Raw genomic sequence first — 21,687 nt, 5'->3', positions numbered from 1 at the left:
GCAGTAGTCACATACATATCTAAATAGCAATTTGTTGAACAAATGTAATCATTAAACAAGACAAATAAATCAATTTCTATATTGTAACGGTGAGATAAAGTGACGCAGCGCGCGACTCGCCCCTGCTTTTCAGTGCAGGAAACCCCGAACTCGCGGAGCTGCCAACGCCCGGGCGCAGAGAAATAAACAGAAAGGATACGGTGAGTGCGAATGACTCTCAAAATATTACGCATATTTCTCTCCTGTTAAACAATATCATCTCGTGAGATGGTGAAATATTGATTTATGATTGTTTAAGGTACGAATAGATATGTTTTTGATCGGAACATAAAGAAAAAACGTGTTAAATGGAACCGGAGGACAGTTAGCACAAGATGCTAGCTGAGGCTGAGGAGAAGCGGTCAGATTTGACCTCAGACACTTTTACAGAAATAATAATATTGTTTGAAAATGCTTTAGTTACCATTTTTGTGTAATCATTTATATACAGTACGTTTGTATAAAGTCTATTTTGGCTTTATATCGGTCATCCGTTGAGAACAGTCGACTGTTAACGACAGATAACTGTCACTATTTGCTTGTAATGTTATAATGTCGTACTGTATCACATCGCATGTGTTTAAACCTTTGGATTGTTGTGGTTGTTATAAACGAGTTTTGAAATACAGGTTTGACATGTTAAGGTATAAATATATGGCCTTGAGTTATACAGCATCACTGGTAATTGAAATATTCAAGATTGATTTATTATTTATTATTTGGCATTGAATCAGTCAGTGTTTTTGTATTAGCATGGATGGATGGATGGAATTGTATTATGGTTGGTTTTAGCAACACTTTGTAAATTCAAGACAATCTCATCTTTAATCTTATATGCACACATATGATATGTATACTTGTGTGTGTTATTTTACATAAATGCAAGTATACAGACACACTTGTGCATACATTAATGAAGGTTGGAGACATGCAGATGTATTTATATAGAAATTGAAAGATCACCAACTTGTTGTTTTGAATATTTTAATCAGATTTGTGGTTCCATTGGGATCAAGGGTACGAGCTGTTCATTGTTTCCTGTTGCCAGATCTCTCAAACCTCATTGTGTTAGGGCTATTTCTGACTTTATTTTGTATTCTTTTTATAAGTACATACCTTTTTAACATTGCTGTTAAGTTTTCAGTAGGTTGTGGAAATATAAAAAAGACAAATCTGATACAGATGGATTTTTAAGGATGTGAGAAGACTTAAGCATTAGATTTTCCGCTCTAAAATAAACTCGTATATTTGGGTATAAGTAGAACTGGATGCTGAAATTGAATTAATTAAGATACAAGACGCAGGAAGTTTTACTTGCATCATTATGTATTTTGCAACAAGTTCCTCTCGCTTCTGTTCATCGGGGAAATGCTTTTTCCTGCCGCAAATGTCTTTTCCTTATTTTAGACCCTTTAAGAGTAGTAATTTAAAATTTGTTAGCTGTTAAACATAAACAATGTTGACATTAATAAGTAAGAAGAATTAGAATGAATAGCACCTGTGCTTTGTACACTCAAACTGGCCAACCTTAAAACTTTTAAAACACAAACCCTTTAAAACCCTAAACGATTAACATTTTGAGGCATCAGGGAGAAACACAGGCATGTTAAAATGTTCCCCTCATGCTAAAAACACTTTTTGATGGGGAACTTGTGGCGGTGATACAGAGGTCGTTTCTCAGTCTGAGGGCTGCGGTCTTCGGAGGTTGCATTTCTAGGCTGCATACGTCATCAAGATTGTCTTATTTCAGAATATTAACAATTATAAAGTTGACACTTATTATTTGTGAATCGTAAATTGCTGTAGTATGTTTATGACTTGCGAATGTAATGCTCAGTTAACTTAAATAAACCAGGCATGATGACGTTTGCAGCCTGCATATGCGACCTCCTGAGGCTGCAGCCTTCCAATTGAAAAATGGCCACGGGTATTTCCTTGCCTTTTTTCGGAACCAATATTTGTGTATGATTCGAGGCCATGATTCTTTTTTCGATTAATTGTGCAGCCCTAGATGCTACACAATAACAAACTGCAAGTCTGGAAAAAACTGTTATGGTGTCCCTGATTCTCAACATGTGGATGTTTTTCGTCGCTAAAAGGGAGTTTGGGAACTTATAGCAGAGGACAGATGACAACATGTTTGCTCGAGACAGTGCAAGCTAGCCTAGCACAGGTAAAGCTAATCTACATTATAGCGATGACGCTGTTAGTGACGTTTCTTTCAGACCAATCAGTGATCTACAGTGTTTTCGCGTCACGTTTGGTATCAGCTCGGGTCGCTTGGAACCCCAATCGAGGTGGTACGAAAAAAAGTATCGGGTACCACGTACTGCAACTAATGGAAAAGCTCCCAAAAGTAAGCTGACCCGACCCAAACCAAACCAAACCGTGGGGCACTATGCAATGGAAAAGCGCCATTAATGTCTTATGACCCTTGTCTTTGTAAATATTTACAAATTGAATTAGTCGTTTGCTTGCTTTGTCACTTCTGTTTTTCGTCTTGTGCACTGGTCGGCTATATGAACCGCCAATCAGAGTAATCCGATTCCCAGACAAGCGGCACTGCTGATTCGACATGCGGAAACAACCAAAAAAAAGTGACGGTGACTTTAGCCGACGATGTTGTGTACCTAGGGTTACGATTAGGGCTGTAACGATACATCGCGTGTCCCATTAAAAAGACCTGTCTAAAATCGAATCTGCATCGGTGCATCGCGATTCTGTGTTTCATGCGCAGCTTGTGCGTGTACTGTGGGGTTTTGGTCAGTAAGAAGTCCGTTATCAATCTAAAATTACTACGAGTTTGACTCGTTTATAACGTGCATTTAAAAAAGCAACACTCGTTAAAAAAAGTCATTCAAAATATTCTTTATTATAATGAAAATACCTGAAGCAATCTGAAGAACTGCGATATACATATTCCTGTAGACATTTCCTGGAATAGGGTTTGTGATGCTACTTCTTCTGTGGCACAAGTGGCGTTTCTGCACGAGTGTGCCCCCTGGCTTTTGGATGTGGCAGCATTTCACCTTAATTCATTCAAATTCATTAATTGACAAAACGCACATTTGCACGATAAATCGTTACAGCCCTAGTTACGATGAACTAATCCAACATGGCACCAATCTGTTTTCAAGTTTTATAGCTACAGCACTATTATTAGGTGTATGTAAATGGTTTCCGCAATAATAATCCGATTGATTTAAGAAAAACAAAGAATTAGGGTGAGGATAGACTGATCCAGATACACCCTGATGGTAAAGAAGATGGTTGTACTCTCTGTGTGTGCACATGGACCTGATTTGCATTACGTTACAGAGTCTATTGCTAAAACTGATCTGAAATTTGGCCTTAATTTTGCTTACATTTGTCCACTTGGAAAATTTAATGGACAAATTTTTTTAAGGTGTAATTAAAGGAGGTGTCTCTGATTTTACACATTGCAACTCCGATGAGGAGATAAGGATCAGTCACCAGAGGGCTGTGAACAGTGTTTTGCTTGTGGGTTTGCTGGTAACAGTAGACTGAGGACAGGCCTGACTTCCGCAGATTGCAATGGGAAGGAAACAGCCGTTATGGGCTGACATTTCCTCGTCCTGACCATCTGGGAGTTTGTGAATGTTTATTCTCTGCTGCAGAGCTTTGCAGAGGTTCAGCCGCCTCACAGGCGTGGTGCGAACAGCAGGAAGTGGTTGTCTCAGTCTCACGCCTCTTCCCCAGCTTCCCCACCTTCGGGAAAAGGTGGTTGTTGTCGTCCTTCCTTTTCTTCCTCAGTGTGTGTTATCCACAAGCTAGGGCCCCTGGTTGTGTGGCTGGTGTTGGGATTGTTTTCCCCTCTGTAGTGAATGATGCGACTGAACCGATGACGTTATGCTTGAGTTTAAAGCCGCAGTGACCCACAATCAAAGAGGGGGGAAGGAACAGCTGATGTAGCAGGATGGGGTCAGTTGGGGTTGTTTTGAATGTGAAATATAAAATGTAACAATTTAAAGTAGTAGTTGTTTGGTTTTCATGATGCTTTGTTGATGTAAGTTGTTTTATGATTTATTTATATGCAAAAAACTGTCATTTTGATGTTTGCGGGTTTTTGTTTGGTTTGGATAAAGCTTTTGCCTTTTAGTTGGACTGGATCAGTGGTTTACTTTGGCCTTTATTGCTAGGATCTTTCTGCTTGACAAGAAAAAAGGAATAGGCACAAAAAAGTATATTTAGATGTCTAAGCCACACTTAAAAAATATGCATTGCAGTTTTATGGCTTTTAGAAATATAAACAACATTAGTTCTATTCGCAATAATTACACTTGGCTCTTGCATGTTGTTAAATTAAAATAATAATAATATATGCATTTCATTGCATTATATGACCAAATACTAAAGTTCCCTCTGCAAATAAAGAATATTAGTCTTTTATTTAGGCCTGTGCTGTCTCACTTTTAAAATAAATGCCACGTTGTTTCATATTTTGTTTGCAGTGAAATTGATGCAAACACTTTTTTACCCAGTGTATATGATAATGTACATCTGTGTGTATCACTGGAAACAGTCTGACCATACTGGGTTTATTTGGACTTAAGTACTGTTACAGTGAAATTTGATGAAATTGTATTATGTGAAGTTTGGATTACGTGTTTAATGATCGACCTGTGTGTGTGTTTTTAGATGTGTGAACTATTAGAAGGCTAAAACTTGTCTAGAGTTGTTGTTTCCATTGGCTCTGGATAGGTGGTCAATAGAAAAATTGCATACTTTAGTGTTTGCATTAATGCATATAATGGCGCCTTTCCATTGCATAGTACCCCACGGTTTGGTTTGGGTCAGTTTAGTTCACCTCACTATGGCTTGGTTAACTTTTTCATCGAGTTTAATAACACTTTGGAGTGGGAGGGATTATAGGCGTGACATTATATTTGTGCTGCCTACTGCTGTGACATCATACAAGTGAGAGCGTTGTTGGAATACATCCCCATACATTCATTTAACGTTATTTCTCAGTCCGCCACAAAATTAAAATTGGCCACCACAAATGATTACATACACATGACGGTTTCTGAACAAACACCGGTGGCGTCAGTCGAGGCACTCCACTGAGCCTCATTTAAGTTGCATTTAAGCATATATGCGGACGTGCGCATTGCAAATGTGGCCCCACAAACTGCAAGTCTGGAAAAAAACTGGTATGGTGTTCCAGGGACTTTGAGAGCAGAGCACAGATGACAACATGTTTGCTCGAGACAGCACAAGCTAGCATGAAGGTAAAGCTAACCTTTTACATTATAGTGATGACGCTGGTAGTGACGATTCCCTCTGACCAATCAGTGATCTACAGTAGGCTTGCCGCGATAGTCGGTGAAACGGTGATAACCGGTGCTTCAGCCTCTCACCGGTTAGATCACTTGCCCACCGCGACACCGTCTTTCACCGTCGTTTTGATATTTTCGTAGAATTAAATCATTTAGTTTCGTTAGCGAGATCAAACACTAAGAACTGAATGTGTCTGCTGTCTGAATTCAGCGGAGCTGAATGCGCGTCACGTCACAGAGCAGCAGGTGTCAGATTTCATTTATTTCTGTCAGTGTTAGGGCTGCACGATTAATCGTTTTTGAACCGAAATCGCGATGTGAATGGATGCGATTTTCGAATCGCAAGAAATGCGATTATTTCGATTCAAAACTATTAAATATAACAATCATCTAGTACGCAGTTTTTGACAGTTCGCTTCATGCGCATTTTACGTTTGATGCAGTTTAGACCAATAGAGTGCATGAACACTGAGGCGCTGACTATACGTCATCACGCCATTTGGAAAACATGAGCGCGAGCAGCAGTTCAACTCCTCAACAAAGTGTACGGCCATATGATTTCCGCGATGCGGAAAACACGGACAGAATCGCGAAATGCATACAAATGGAATTAACTGCACAACGCGGAATGTCATGAAGTTGGCAGATTTTGGATTCAGTCATTTTAAAAACGCATTATAACTCATTAGCCGGCAAATGAAAGGACAGAAATGCGCGAAAACATTTCCCTTTTGTGTAATGTTGGACTTAAAGAAAGGTGTATATACGTCCGTTTCTCGTCATGCATCGCAAACAATGACAAGCGCCTCATCAGACTATAAGCAGGTTTCATTAAAGCCCGGAACACAGCAGACGAAACAGGTACATTATACTTTCTTGCACGCGCACATCTGCACCGCTTTGAATATTTACAGGCATGAGGGTTCATGAAGTGCGCACACAGAGAGCAGTCAGCACACGCGTGATCACTAAACTTAAGTTTTCTTTCTTGTCTAAGTGAACATTAACAGCTGGATGTTTATCAGTATTAAAGCAGAGCAGTTTAGCTGTCTTGTGTCTTAAAGTGACAGTAACCTGGTGCTTTCTGTGTCAGAAATGTTTATTACACACCAAAAATTAAAATCACTCCTTACTCTTAACTGAACAAGCTTCTGCAGCTCCACATTTAAAATCCTACAGTGAGGACTGTGCAGTGTTTTATTTGTATTTTTTGCTTATGTTAAATCATAGATTCTAATAACTAACATATTTACATTTATTACAGATGCCTGAAAAGTAAAACAAGATATATAGTCTTATGATTAAAAGAAAAAACTAAACATTTGCTTGTCAGAAGCATTGTTGTAGTGACAGCCAAAATACTTTGGCCTATATGTTATTTTAAATAAAACTTTTAATACATTTTTGTTAAATTGTATTTTTTTTAATGTTCTTAGATTAAAAAAAAAGTTTGTCTGCAGAATAGCAAAGTCCTGCAAACAACTTGGTACAATGTTTAAGAGGTTTTAAATAAACAGTAGCACAGCATCTTTCTTTGGTGCTATTAAAACCACCACAACAAACCTGGATGTACCTCTTTTATTATGTACTAATGAATCGCACTTTAAATCGCGAATCGCAATTTTGATCAGAAAAATCGCAATTAGATTTTTTCTCCGAATCGTGCAGCCCTAGTCAGTGTGCAAGCGAGCTGGAAGACCAGCCGCGTGCTTACTCGTATTTGTTATAATATACATATATGATGTTTAATATAAGCGAGATCGTTTTGTTGTTGTGTTTTTCATCAAGAAAAATAATAATTCAAGCAGCGCTTTATAGAGAAGTAGCCAGTTGCTCTGCTTGGGACTGGTGGGTTCTGTGAGAATTACCTGCGCACATTGACTCAAGCACTTAATTAAACCAGCTGTTGCACTCGCATTGCACGCAAATTCATACGCAATTTAACCCAGCTTACGCAAGCACTGCATTTAAACAGTTGCGTGATTCAAAAGTGAAAGTAAAATGTGCACGTCTGCATGCGCATTTGTAAGCCCCTCCCACCCGGTGATTCCGGGATCACCGGCTTTGTGACGTGCCGATTAACCAGTGGGAAAATTCTGTCACCATGGCAACCCTAATCTACAGTGTTTTCGCATCACGTTTTGGTATCAGCTTGGGTCGCTCGGAACCCCAACCAAGGTGGTACTAAATAAGTTTTGGGTACTAAGTACTGCACCCGGTGGAAAAGCCCCCAAAAGTAAGCTCACCTGACCCACCAAACCAAATCGTGGGGTACTATGCAATGAAAAAGCTGCATAACCTCTCATTTTCAGTAACATATTACTGTGTCAGTGATGACAGTCTGTGAGGCATTAAAGGGTGTGAAATTGAGTGTGACTGTTCCTTTTTACAGCAGCTAGGGGATTAATTCATTTCTCACATTTTGTGTAGATCACACATATGACTTTCACAGTGTATAACGCTAACACTTATAGACTCATAACTAAAGATGCACCAATATATGGGTAAATAATCAGTATCGGTTGATAAAAGGGTTTCGTTTTATAGTTTAAGAACAGACAATAGTCATGGCAGATCTAGCCTCTCAATCAGAATAGAACAGGAAATTGCAATGAATTTGAGCTCGGTGCAAATTTTTATATTGGTGCATCTCTACTAATTACACATTTAGTATCTAACTCAATTATTTTACAGTGTCACTGTCTTTAGGTTAACTCAAATGTGTGAAACTACAATTTAGATTCTTTACCATTTGTTGTACCATTGGCTAACAAATGTGATATAGATGATTTGGTCACTGTTTATTTGGATTAGGATCATACATACTAGAGTTTTTTTGCCTGATATGTTAGGCCGATTTACTTTTTTTTCTTCATTTCAATCACAATTTTTATTTTTTGCTTAATTATTAATTAAAACAAGCTGTGAACATAAGAATTAAATCCTGGTTTAAACTTCACAGTATGATAGCTACAATAACTAAAAAAAGCTACTCGATCAGCCACTAGAGGAGAGTGCAATATTCCAAATCGTAAAACTTCTTTTGGTATTATCTTTTTCTTTTGTGGCTATAACTCAGTGTAATACTCTCCCCACACACCTTATTACGAAATTACATTTCATCTTCTCGGGTTTGATAAAAGCTTGGTTACTGTCACAACAAAACTGTACACACTTGTGGTGTGTGTGTGTGTGTGTGTGTGTGTGTGTGTGTGTGTGTGTGTGTGTGTGTGTGTGTGTGTGTGTGATTGAAATTGGGATAGGTAAGGATTTATTGCATATTTGTGTTTGGGTGGGATTAATTTTTGGAAGGGGGATTAATTGAGAAAATGAAAGTCTTAATTGTAAATTAAGAGTGATTGTGATGTAAAATTTTAAATTTAAATGTTCTTGTATTTTATTTGTATGGAATTTTATATTATTATTGTGTTGTTGACCTGTCAATGGACCACAGGTGGAAAATAGCACTTGTGCTACAACCTGGCACAAGGTATCTCTCCTTGTTTTTACACAAGGTTAATGTTAATTTTGTGCATTGTCCCTGCTTAAATAAAATGAAACTGAAACTGAACTATGACAGAATTTTGTCTGGGTTAATTTTTGTCTTTGTGGTGGCTAATGAACCCACAAGCACCAGTGTGCTCACAGCGACCCGAGTTTGATTCCCATCTCTGAGGTCATTTGACAATCCTGCTCCCCTATCTCCACCCAACACTTTACTGTCTGCACTCCACTACACTGTCTAAATAAAGGCGAAAAAAACATAACTTTTTGACAAAAAAATGTCACTATTAAAGTATTTTAGAAAAAATATGACTGATCTTTCTGAAGAGTTTTACAACCTCCTCCACATTTATCAGACACAGATATTACCCCAAATGGCACTTTGCTGTGTAGAGGTTGACCGATTATTATTATTATTTTTTGTTTTTATGGCCAATACTGTTATCAAAAAAGCTGATTGGCCGATTTGAGGCCGATATAACACACATATTTTCACAGTAAAATGTTTGCATTACAAATTTGCATTACGTTTATAAAATATACCCTTTTAAGGTACTTAACATATTTACCAGACATAATTAATGTGGATCTGATTAGGGCTGTCACTTTTTATTCGATATTCGAATATGCATTCGAACATGACGTGAAATATCCGTATTCGAACTTTAAATAAACCATCCGGTTTTTAAAATGACATGTTTAGCGCATTTTTCACAGAAACAACTCGTAATGGGAAGGAGGCTGTGAGTGAGACCGACGGCAGCTGTGCGCAAGAGAGGGAATCAAATTGGACCAACATGAACCTAATGTGCATGTCAAGATAGAATTATGGTTTGTATATAAAATGACATATTATTATAGTGTTAAATATTATAGCAGAATAAAAAGCTTGTGTTAATATGTTCGCATTATGAAATTAGCATGTATGAAGATAATTATTTTTACAACGCAATGTAAGCTTTATATTAAACAACAACAGCATTTGTCTTGTAAACTGATTTGAAATGATCATGCTTACTGTCGCGCATCACATAGACGACAGAGTCAAATGAGATCTACTTAACTCAGCTGTAAGTTTCATTTCATCTCAAATATTAAATGGTTTGTGCTCTCTATCTTTAAAAACGGTCAAGCAAACAGCACGCGCAGAAATAATGCACTTGTCAATAACGGCTCACAAACGCGCGGGATAGGCTGTGTATGTGTGCTTGTTGTCAATGAGATTTCTTCTCACAAACAGGCTCAAGCGCGGGATGTGTGCGCTTGTCAATGACGGGCATTAAATCTGCGGGGTTTTACGCCGAAATCTGCGGGAGCGGATTTCGTTTGGGCTTGGCTATATGCCTTACTCCTGCTGCTGTTTAAGTTGTCACCTGTTCTGAGACATTATTATTCATAAGTTGATAACCTGCTGCTTCAAACATTAAGTAAAAAAAGTAATGCAGACAGCCCTGTTTATGACTGTCACGGTTAATAAATTGAATTTTGATGCGCTCGGGGACACCTAGATATTCGAATATGTTCGGATACATTTCATGATATTCGATATCCGTTCGAATTTGATTTTTCTCAAAAGTGACAGCCCTAGATCTGATATCTTATGGTACTGTTTGAATAAGTGTGTTGAACTAGTGTGTTGTTGTGTGCGACACAACATAACAACATGTTAAAGGTAAATAATGAATGGTAATTTTACTGTCTGTCAGACTTTGGCTTTACATTAAGTGACACTGAGTGTCTTTTTTATTACAAACATCAAAATTTAATAGAGAGATTTACTGACCAATTTGTGCAAGAAGTTGTGTAATGAAAGAAGAATAGAGAAAATAAAAATTTTACATCATGGTTATAGTGCCCAAAATCACCATGTTTGTCAATATTATCATGATTTTGTAAACAATTTCTAGAAATGTAAAGAAGTACTAATGCAAACAAAATTTAAAATTTTACATGTAAGTGAACTTTTGTTCGCATAAACATCAAATAAATAACATTAATCATGGCACATTTGGGGTCATGAGATAAATGTTCATCTAGTTCAGATTAAACACAAGTGAGTAAATCAGATTTTCATATAAACACGGGACAAATCAGCAAGTTATCTATCTGCATATGTTGACGAGTAAAGCTGCCAACACCTGTGGTCCTACGCTCGTGGCAATCACAGAAAAACATGAATGAATGTCTGCAGGACAAGGGTTTTGAGCCGCGACAATTACACTGTTTAACAGTAATTAAAAAATTGTGCGCTAATACTTAACCGTTTTACAATTTTTATTGTGGTTAAACTGGTAATCGTTACATCTCTATTACAGTAGTGTCTCTATATACACCTTGTAAAGTTAAAACACTAGTTTTGACTTTAGTGTCTCATATGACCACTTTTTTCTTGATCATTTCCAGATCTTGAATGAGAACAGTGGATTTATAAAAGCACAGCTATGCAGACGATCAAGTGTGTTGTTGTTGGCGATGGTGCCGTGGGTAAAACCTGTCTATTAATCTCCTATACAACTAATAAATTCCCTTCTGAATATGTACCAACGGTGAGTAGTGCTTTCTCATTTCTTCCCATTTTAGATTTAGTTTTTTGACTCGTCATGCCTTGACCTGTTCATGCTAAATGTTTTTTGCAATAGCTTATTATTATTACTAATATTATTTTTGCTTTTTTAGAAGAAAACAAAATTATATGTAATTTCTGAATGTAAAGTGGACACTTAATTTGCTTTCATTATAGGTCTTTGATAACTATGCAGTTACGGTTATGATCGGTGGTGAGCCGTACACTCTTGGACTGTTTGACACTGCAGGTACTGTAAAAATACATTTATATTAAAATATGTGTAGTTTATTCATAACTAAAGTTTAAAATAGCAATTTTGATGCAAATTTGACGCAAGCATATTCTCTTGTGGACTCTTTTGAGGGTCATAAGCAGATGTTGGGAAAAACATTGTTATCGTCATTGTTATAGAAATTAGATCCCAGGAGCATAGCTGAATTCCACGCATTCCTGTGGAGGGTGGTTGGGCTTTAAAATACTTTTTCGGGAGGACTGTGGGACCCAGAGTCTGTCTCTGTGCATGCACCCTCAAGCATATGAGCAAACTTTGTCAGCGGCTCAGGCTTTTACACATTTTTTTTCATTGTTTTATTCCCATGTCTTTGCAGGTCAGGAAGATTATGATAGATTACGACCCTTGAGCTACCCTCAGACAGATGTCTTCTTAGTCTGTTTCTCAGTTGTTTCACCTTCTTCGTTTGAAAATGTCAAAGAAAAGTGTGAGCTTGCATCCTGCTACCACAGTTTTTTCTGTAATACTATGGTTAATTACCATTTCCTAAGCACATTGTGATCAGGAGACCAGCAATAAATCTCGTCTCTCAGGTTAATTCAACCCTCCAGCTGAATTGTAAAAATAACATCATTCAGGCGGTTGATTGTGCGATTTGTGATTATAACACAGCTGTTATGTCAATGCATTATGTAAAATAATAAAAAAATGTATCTCCTACTTTAGTGGGTACCTGAGATCACCCACCACTGTCCAAAGACCCCCTTCCTGCTGGTGGGCACACAGATTGATCTGAGAGACGATCCCTCGACCATTGAGAAGCTTGCCAAGAACAAACAGAAACCCATCACTCCGGAGACAGCAGAGAAGCTGGCTCGCGATTTGAAGGCCGTCAAATATGTGGAGTGCTCCGCTCTGACGCAGGTAAGTCACATTGCCATGAATAGCACACACGTGGGATCAGAAAGGTTCATGAACATAAATCATCTGCATGGCAAGCAGAAACTGCCTCTCTGGTTTGTCATTTGGCGTGCTAGGATATCCTCATGACATTGGGTGTTATGTCTAAAATAAGACAAAGTGTGCAGTTTAACTGTTAATATAAGATTTACTGTATGTATGTTTATTCTAAAACGAGAAAGTGGAAGCATCATAGCGTGTGAATGGAGGCTCAGAGAAATATTGGGTTGTTTAATCTCCTAACGTTTGTATTATATCTCTTTATGATGTCATACTTGTTGATAGGGCTGGAGCGATTAATCTCGATTTTTACTAATAATACCTGTCTGATATCGATTCTGAATCGCAAAGACTATATTTGTGTACTATGGCTCTTGATCAAGTCTTTATAACATGCATTTGAAAAAGCAATATTCGCCAAAAAAATACTCATTACAATTATTCTTTATTATTCTGAAAATACTTGAAAAGGTTTGATTAACAGCTATATAAATATGCTTATAGGCATTTCATGGAGCCGCATGTGTAAATGGTACTTCTGCGGCGTATATTTCGTTTCTGCACAAGAGCGCCCTTTGGCTTTTGAATGTAGTGGCATTTCACCATAATTCATCGAGAAACATAGCAAGCATATCGCACGATTTATCGTCCCAGCCCTACTTGTTGAATTAACTTAATATTGTGATCCAAGATCCATCAGCTACTTCCTCTTAAGATATTAAGATGTTTGGTCAAACCTTTACACAAAAGCTACAAGAAACGGCTTTTGCAGTGCATTAAACTGACGTATGTTTGTGTTCAGAGTAAAAACAAAAATTTTAGTTGGAAATATTGTAGGCTGACACTTGTTTTTAGATTGGATTGTGAACAGTGGGTATTTTATATTTTTATTTGACATTTCCCCCACCCACATGGCTTTTTAAATGCAGTCTTTTAATCATTCTGAGTAAAGATTTCTTTGTTTTTGTTAGACTTGCTAGCAGCAAATAATGAATGTGTAGTCAATTTGGATTGCTAAATTGAATAGTTGATTTCACAGATGTGCGTTTAATGGCCATTTGAATGTAAGGACTGTGATGGAGTCTGTTTAATGACTGTTTTCAACTTTAATGTCTTTAAAGTAGCATTGCATGAATGAAAACAATGCTGTTCTCCATTTTCTCATGCAATTGAATGTGTCAAACCAGATGCGCCAACTTTTTTTGCAACGCCCGGTGCGAATTCACCTCTATTTCCGTCTTTGCTTTGACATTGTATGTGATCTACTTGTGCAAATAATTAAATTAGCTTTTGGTGTTTAACTAGGTGTCTTTTTACATAGAAATACAATGTATGGTTCACCTTTAAATCAGTAAATGTGTGCAGATTCTCTGTGGACCTAGTCATCTGTCTTTACTGCTTTATTATGTATAACAAACACTTAATACTGTTGTTTTTGGCCTTCAGTTTCCTCTTAAAGAGGCTGTTTATACCTGGTATTAAGATGCGTTTTGTTCAATTGGATCACAAGTGGACAAGAGAGACACATTCATGTTTACACCTAGTATTTTAATCCATCTTTTTTGGTCCTTTTTCGACTGCTTCTGTCCTGATTTTCTGAGGTGGTAGTCTGTGGGCGAGTCTCTCTGCTTTCGTTTAAACGCAGGTGAGAGAAATGATGGGTTTAAATTGCCAATATTTGGTCAGAGTCCGCTGCTTGTGTAAGTAAACATGCGGCACAGTGCTTTCTAGGTGTATATGTAAGAGCTTTCTCTAACGGTACATTTACACGGGGCGAAAGCGTTTACACTTGATGCTTGTCTGAAGCGTGGCCAACAGCCAATCTCAGTGGCCGCAACACATTGCATAAACGTAATTGGCTGGCTCGCACTAGGTTATTTGTATAAGGTGATCTGATTGGCTGACGAAAAGTTGGCCCACAAAAGTTCAACTTCTGCCACGAACAATGGCAGTGACGCAACGTTGACGGATCCACAATTTAATCAGCAGTGCATGAAGTCATCCATTAAAAGTAAAAAACGCTTGTGCCCCTTGTGAATGTACCATAAGAGCTTTAGTTTTATCAATGGTAGCCTAAAGACTAGAAGTCAGAAACAATGGCTGTGTCCAAAAACTTAGGCAGTGACTTGTTGCCTCGCTGCCTCGTGAGGCAATGACTTTGGTGGCATGAAGGCAGCTAAGAGAAATGCTTTCGGACACACTTCAATGGCAGTGGTTTGAAATATAAACATAGAGCGCCTTTGTGATAACTTATCACATATTTGAAAACTACAATACTAATTTATTGCTAGAAATGCAATTAAAAGGTCTAAAAAGTGAAAATCTACCTTTATTGACACTAAATTTGTGCTCCAGCCGTTTTCTTGGCCGCCATTTTATTTTTCCGAACTCGACCAATCACATTCCCCATGTTCGCACACGTATAGAATTGTGGGACAAGATCTCAGGAGTCAGGAAGTCAACCTAACATTGGATTCGGACATGACTTGATGCCTTCCTGCCTTGGAATGCTGCCGCAGAAGGCAGCAATTTAGAGTTTTCGAACGCAGCCAATGTTAAACATTGTACTCAGTACATCACAATAGGCGGAGCATAGGCGAGGTTTTGTGGCCGTTCAAGCATATTTAACCACATGCTGACAAAAGGTCAAATATGTTTCGACTACCTCTGAATGTGGTAGAAAGTGGACAAGCTCAAAATGTTTTACACCTCGTTTACACACGTACTTAGCGTCATCCACATCCGATCAACCAAAACGCATCTTAATTTCAGGTGTAAACAACCTCAAAGAATCTAGCTGCTGTGTTCTTCTGTGCTAGTTCCTCTCTCTTACATCTACCATCTCCTCTGTAACCGCTAACCTTGCTGCTTTATTCTCTTTCCCTCCCCTCCTGTCTTTATAGCGAGGTCTGAAGAATGTATTTGATGAAGCTATCCTAGCTGCCCTTGAACCTCCTGAAACGCAGCGAAAACGGAAGTGCTGTATATTTTAAAAGCTTTCACTTTCTAATGCCCCACTCCTGTTTGCTGCTTCCTTTAGTTACCTCTTGTTCCACTGAAACGACAAGTGTCCCAATCTCTTAAATCTCTTTTAATTATTACACCAACACTAGAGCTTTTTCTTTGTCTTGCCATTGAATTTTCCTTTTTCTACCTTTTCCGACGTGTATGCTGGGTATAATGTTTGCCTTTCCTTTCCTTTTTACAGTAATTTACTTTGCACTTTAAGTTTTCAAGATAAAAATAGTGGGATCTTATAATGAAGGGTTGCATTCAGATTTTACTCTTGCGTATGTTGATTTAGTCATTTGATTATTCAATCTATGTTTCTATATTGTTATTTAAGAGCATTTAAGACTAAAATTACTCTGGCTGCTCTATTTTAATGCAGAATCGTCATTTATAATTTGTGTATTTAATTTTGTACTACATCAGTTGGATCAATAAAGTTAATGCTAATCTTAACATATGGCTACTGTTTACAATTTGGTGCCATTCCTATCATACATTGTATTTAAATGGCTTAATATAATCTTGTGAAATGATTTGTGCCATTAATAAAGGACAGCTGCAATTGCCATTACTTGAAGTGTCTCTCATTAATTATATACTAATGCATTTATACCAGAGGAAAATGATTGGTTCTGATGCAGGGTGTGTATTTGTAAGACACTTTTTAGCATTGTTTAAAAAGACACTGTGGGTAATATTTAACAAACTGTACCTTCCACCAGTGGTTCACAGATAAAACCTACTTATTATGGCTAACAGTGTGGCCTTTGTTCAGTCATACTTACTGTTTTCAAGAAGTCAGTAAGACCGGATCCTACTGAGGCACGTGCACAAAACATTGCTTGTTGATAAAAAAATCAATGCACTAAGGATTTAAAAATCTTGAGGTGTAGTTTTTACTCTGTGCCCAGATGAGGGCGGTGTTGTAACACTTTCCCACTACAGCTTACATTCTGTCAAGTTCATTTGTGTCTGTGTATGTTTGTTATTTCACCCAGAGGTTTGAGTTTCTGTTTGGCTGACCCTTTACCTCACCAACCCTTCGGTCTCTGAGCCTGTGTTTGCCTGCTTCCACTTTCTTGTTTGACACCCTATGTGAATGGCAGCTCGGCATGGCTATTTCAGTTGATTTCTGGGTCCAAACTGACCCGTTGAAGATGTCGAAACTATTCAATTTAGCCAAATCTGTGGATTTATTGTTTGGTCACTTCCTGGAATTGATTTGCTTATTTTGCAGTTTTTCCATTTTAATCCGCTTGGTTCTTGATTTCATTATAAATATGATCCCTGTGGCTTGTGTATTTTACCTCACATCAACCATGTTTTTGTGTTTATTTAAAATGTTTTTATGTACGTTTCTCATGGTTTTCCAACAAGGGCTGGGCAGTACATTCAGTCAAGATTTATATATCTAAAGTTAAGCAACATTTAATAACACTGCTGTGAATTGAATATTTGTCCATATCATCACTCTTGCAATACCTTGTCTCTGATCTAGAAGTCTTTTTGGATCCAAAGAAATGTACCTTACCTGAAGTGACCCGAATTGCTTATTACCCCGAATCGGACTTGAATAAATTAAATAAAAAATAATTTTAAGTAATAGCGGTAGAAGCATCACGCACGAGTGATTTCAATGTTAAGTCAATTTAAAGACGCGTTGAAGCGTCTGGAGGTCTCGTGGCGCGAATGAGGCATTTAGCGCAGCGCGGTAGACGCGATTTCGCCTCATTTTGCGATTTTTGCCCCTCCCACAATGCAAATGTTCGGGTGAATGTCTCGATGACTAGAATTTCACACGTGAATAAACCGAGTAAACTCAAAATGTACAAGCGGCAAACTAGACGTTGTAGGAGCGAATTTGACGGCACAAATTCGGCTGATGTAAACCCACAGTAAGACCCAACTCGAGAAAAACCCGACAAAATTAGACCAGAGTGTGATTCATCCCAATGCCTTCTTCTTTTTCTTTTTTTTTTAGAGGAAAACACCACCGTTTTTCAATATTTTACTATGTTCTAACCTCAACTTAGACAAAGTAATACATATCTCTCTTTTTTCAATGAATTTAGAAGCCACCAAACGCTTACATGTTTTCCCTATTTAAGGACTGTTGCATGAGTGGTTGCACGAGTAGGTATGGCGGCACGCCAATTTTTTTTAAGCGTATAAAAAATGAGAGCTATATTGTAGTTTGCAGCACTTATCATCACTCCTGACTACTTCCCCTCTCGCTTAAATGTCCGTCAATATTACTTCGCCCGAGGTCGAAGTACTGCAAACTAAGTGCTCTTCCACCATACAATGTAGTTCTCATTTTTTATCTGCTTAAAAAATCGCCACTTTTTATTTTGTGCCGCGATTTTATTTTGTGTGGCTACTCATGTGGCAGTCTTTGAATAGATAGGGCATTGAGGTGTTTGGTGGCTTCTAAATTCATCCCAGTTTGGATCCTAAGGAATGAATGGGGCTAGGCTAAATGCTAACACATTCACGACGCACTGTACAAAGATTAAGTGCACGCATTGATAAAAGAGAGGTATGTATTCATTTGTCTAAGTTGAGGTAAGAACATGGTAAAATATTAAAAAACAGTGGTGTTTTCCTTTAACTCGACTGGACCCTAAAGTAAACAGCACCGACATGTGTGCAGTCAGCAGCCCGCGCGCACTAGTCAGAGAGAGACACTCGTTTTAAAGTAGCCGAGACCCAGCGCCACAAATATTATACGCAACCCGTGTTGGAGGCACATGTGAAACCCGCTCGGGTCGGACCTCAGGTTTTTGGATCCAAGTGAGTGGACCTGTCAAGAGCTCTACTCTGATCTAATAATCTTTATCAAAAATAAATGTCGTTTTGGTGAATCTGTAAAACTGTCAGGGAATTGACATACTTCATACTTAAATTTATAATTTTTTCCAAAGGTTTTTGTTATTGTTAAGCTGTTTTGCCCAGCCCAACATATCCATTAGTCTTACTACTTCTGGCCTCTTTGTTTATTTGTCATATTACCTCATCATCAGAAATCATTTCATTCCCATCAGATTTTACTTTTTGTCTGTCTGTGTGCTGACCCACGTTGAGTGTCCATATCTTCCTTGCTTTGTGTTCACAGAAAGGACTAAAGAACGTATTTGACGAGGCGATTTTGGCAGCCCTGGAGCCCCCAGAGCCCAAGAAGAAGCGCAAATGTGTGCTGCTATGAGCTTTCTATTCCCATCACCCCCCCCTCCCTGTCCCCTCTGTGCTCTGCTAAGGCTGGTCCACAGCTTTACACTTTAAAAGCAATGTGTAAAAAAACGTGAGTTTCAATATTTGCTCTGCAATAAAGATATAAAGAGTATCCAACCATATAAATGTAAACACACACACATGCCCGTTTAATCTAAAACAAAACCTAGAGGACCTTCATTAGTTTTGATCTCTGGGCTCTTACTTCTGTACTTCACGGTGAGATGCAGCTGAATTTTGTCGTGTAAGTGGGTGAATTTTATAGTAACGCTTCGCAGATGAGTCTTGTGTAGTTTTAGGTCGTATCTGTTTCCATTAAACAGGTGTCAAACGACCATTATTCTGACCTGAGCAGAGATGTCGATAGCCCAAATAAAACAATTTTAACATTACAATAAGTTACTGTATTTTGAAGCGCGCACTAAGGTCGCCTGTAATCCCCGTCTCACAATATCACCTGAAGTGCTTAGAAATAATAGCTCCTTTTTCTTTGCCAATATTCCCATTTAATAGTCATCTGAGACCGCGGCTCAGTTGTATTTGGTGGATAACTATACTCCTCACAGTGATTGGTTTATCTCAAGCAGGGAACTTTCTAACAGTGTTAGCAGAACATGTGGCGTGTTCTAATGTGTCGCCAGGGACCATGGAAGTGATATTTCCAAAACTTGTGATGCATGTAGGTAATCCTCCGGGTTCCTTCGGATAGGTTAACATTTAATTAATAATAATGTAAGCTGACAAATTATTGTGGGCTCCATTTGTTTTTACCAAATGTCTTCGTTGTTTGTTTTTGTTGTCGTAATTTTTTATTTCGTTTTATTTTTCTTTGATAAAGGTTCACTCCTTTCAGTTGTTTAATGGCTGGATTCCAGCAATTTTCTGATCCACCTGTGTTTATAGGGAAGTAAACCTAGTAGGTATCCAGTATATGCTAACTTCTCTGACAGACAGTAATTTTTCATTTGAACCAAGTGTGTAGGAGTGCAGCGCAGGTGGATCAGAGGTTTTTGATTTCCAGTCTTCCCCTCTTTCTTGTTTTTGTTTTTATTTTTGTTTGGTGAAAACCAAATGCTCTGTATGAAGTCTCTCCTTTGTACTGTATATGCATTCTTTTGAGAAAAAATATTAAACTTATACCTTAATTGCCTTTGATTATGTTCCAGTTCCTCTTTTAATATCCATTACTTAAAGCTGCAGTTTTTAGCTTTGGCCTCTCTATCGCCATCTCTGATTGAAATATAAAATTGCATTTATTTGCAAAGTAATTTTCTGTGGCATCAGTGTTTCAACGGATGCTTTAAGCCGAAGGTTTACTAGGGACGTCAGCGTATGCATGCCATCCGCATGATGTCATTTTCGTAATCAGGAGGGTCTGCGGTCGAACAGTGCGTGTGCAGTCAGCGTACAACAGCGCATGCGCTAAAAATATTGAGACGGGAAGCTCCACTACAAACAATTATATAAAGGAAATAGACAGAATTTGCCCACACACTATCATTTTTCTTCTTTAATTTTTACTTCTTTCTCATCGTAGCCACTATAAGTATACTTTAAAAGCTGCGCTGACGCGTGGATGCGGAATAAAAGTATATCGCGGGCTTTACCGGTTCAGAGGAAACTCTCTGCTTCAGTATTTAATTCTTTCAGATGTTAAAAAGCCCAGCTGATATTAACTCTTGTTTTAGCACAAGCTCGCAGTTTGAGTTTTCACTGTTTTAACAGATGATTACCTAGATGTAAGAATGTAATAAACAGACATATTTACATGCCGTTCCCTAGATGATTGTCTTTTGAAACTTTACAGATTAAATGCCGCCATCTAGATGACAAGTTTAAAATTTTAGCATTTTTTTTAAACAAGCTGCACACTCCCATCCGGAGCACATGCGATGAGGTGATCGGCTCCTTTTCCTTGTTTACGGACATCAAGCAAAGACAAATTACGTTTTTTCATGGGAAACCGACTTGACAGCTTAAAGGAACAGTATGTAAGAAATGTATATCAATTAATCATAATGTCACTAGACATTAAGAAATGTTTTCATTAAGAAATCATTTTCATTTCAAATATATCACTCACAACACCGGTCCAGCCAGGACATTGTCATTTAAAACGAGTTGCAGCCCTCAACTGATGTTTATGTTGTCATGTTGTGTATTGGCCACCAGTTGTGTGATTGCAGTACCAGTTTTAGCCACAAGTTTTGTGATTGCAGTACCAGTTTTGGCCACAATCCTACATACTGTTCCTTTAAATCATTTTTTAAAGCTTGCCATTGTGAATTGGGGCAAGGTAAGGAGACGGTTTTAAACAGAGATTTTTCCTACATATTTAATCACTGATTGTTGTTCATATTTAACTAAAAAATGTTACGGATTGCAGCTTTAAGTAACTTGTCTCAAGAAATGCATCTAAAATGTCTTCATTTTATCTTATTTTTAAATGACAGGTTTCAGTGGTCAGGTACATCAGACTTTAAATTTGATGTTAGTGGTTGTTTTATGAACCTCAGCAGTACAGCAAGACAGTATTAAGGTCAGTATGATGCCTTAAGCAGAGCACTTTTCTGCCAGCAGGGTGTGCTGTAGGACCAGACAAATATAAACCACTATGCCTGTAATCTGTCACAGGAACGGTTTTAGTGCATTGCTTTCTTTGTGTTACACTTTATACCCACAGGAAGGAACATCTGGGATATTCTTTCTTGGTGAGTACATAAGCTAGTGATTTTTCAGGTTAAGAGCACTTTTACCCTTCACCTCGGTATGTTTAAAATTGAACCCAAAATCTTCACATGCCTGCATATACAAAAGCTGATTTTTAAATGCTAGTAAAGCAT

The 21,687-nt window shown here is 38.0% G+C and overlaps 1 protein-coding gene across 2 annotated transcripts; it reads left to right on the top strand.

Moving 5' to 3' along the window:
• Nucleotides 1-46: 46 nt before the first annotated feature.
• Nucleotides 47-19,999, top strand: cdc42 (cell division cycle 42). 2 transcript variants are annotated; one of them, XM_073876368.1, is made up of 6 exons: nucleotides 47-200; nucleotides 11,247-11,389; nucleotides 11,584-11,656; nucleotides 12,018-12,129; nucleotides 12,370-12,565; nucleotides 18,729-19,999. In XM_073876368.1, exons 2-6 carry the CDS (start codon nucleotides 11,285-11,287, stop codon nucleotides 18,816-18,818), a joined length of 576 nt encoding a protein of 191 aa, XP_073732469.1. In that variant the 5' UTR covers nucleotides 47-200; nucleotides 11,247-11,284; the 3' UTR covers nucleotides 18,819-19,999. The 2 variants fall into 2 exon arrangements, with proteins under 2 accessions (XP_073732469.1, XP_073732470.1); XM_073876369.1 differs by lacking the exon at nucleotides 18,729-19,999 and adding an exon at nucleotides 15,505-16,184.
• Nucleotides 20,000-21,687: the final 1,688 nt, after the last annotated feature.

This window comes from Misgurnus anguillicaudatus, chromosome 14 (genome assembly GCF_027580225.2).
Source record: "Misgurnus anguillicaudatus chromosome 14, ASM2758022v2, whole genome shotgun sequence".
NCBI lineage: Eukaryota > Metazoa > Chordata > Actinopteri > Cypriniformes > Cobitidae > Misgurnus > Misgurnus anguillicaudatus.
This window is presented reverse-complemented; position numbering and strand designations above follow the sequence as displayed.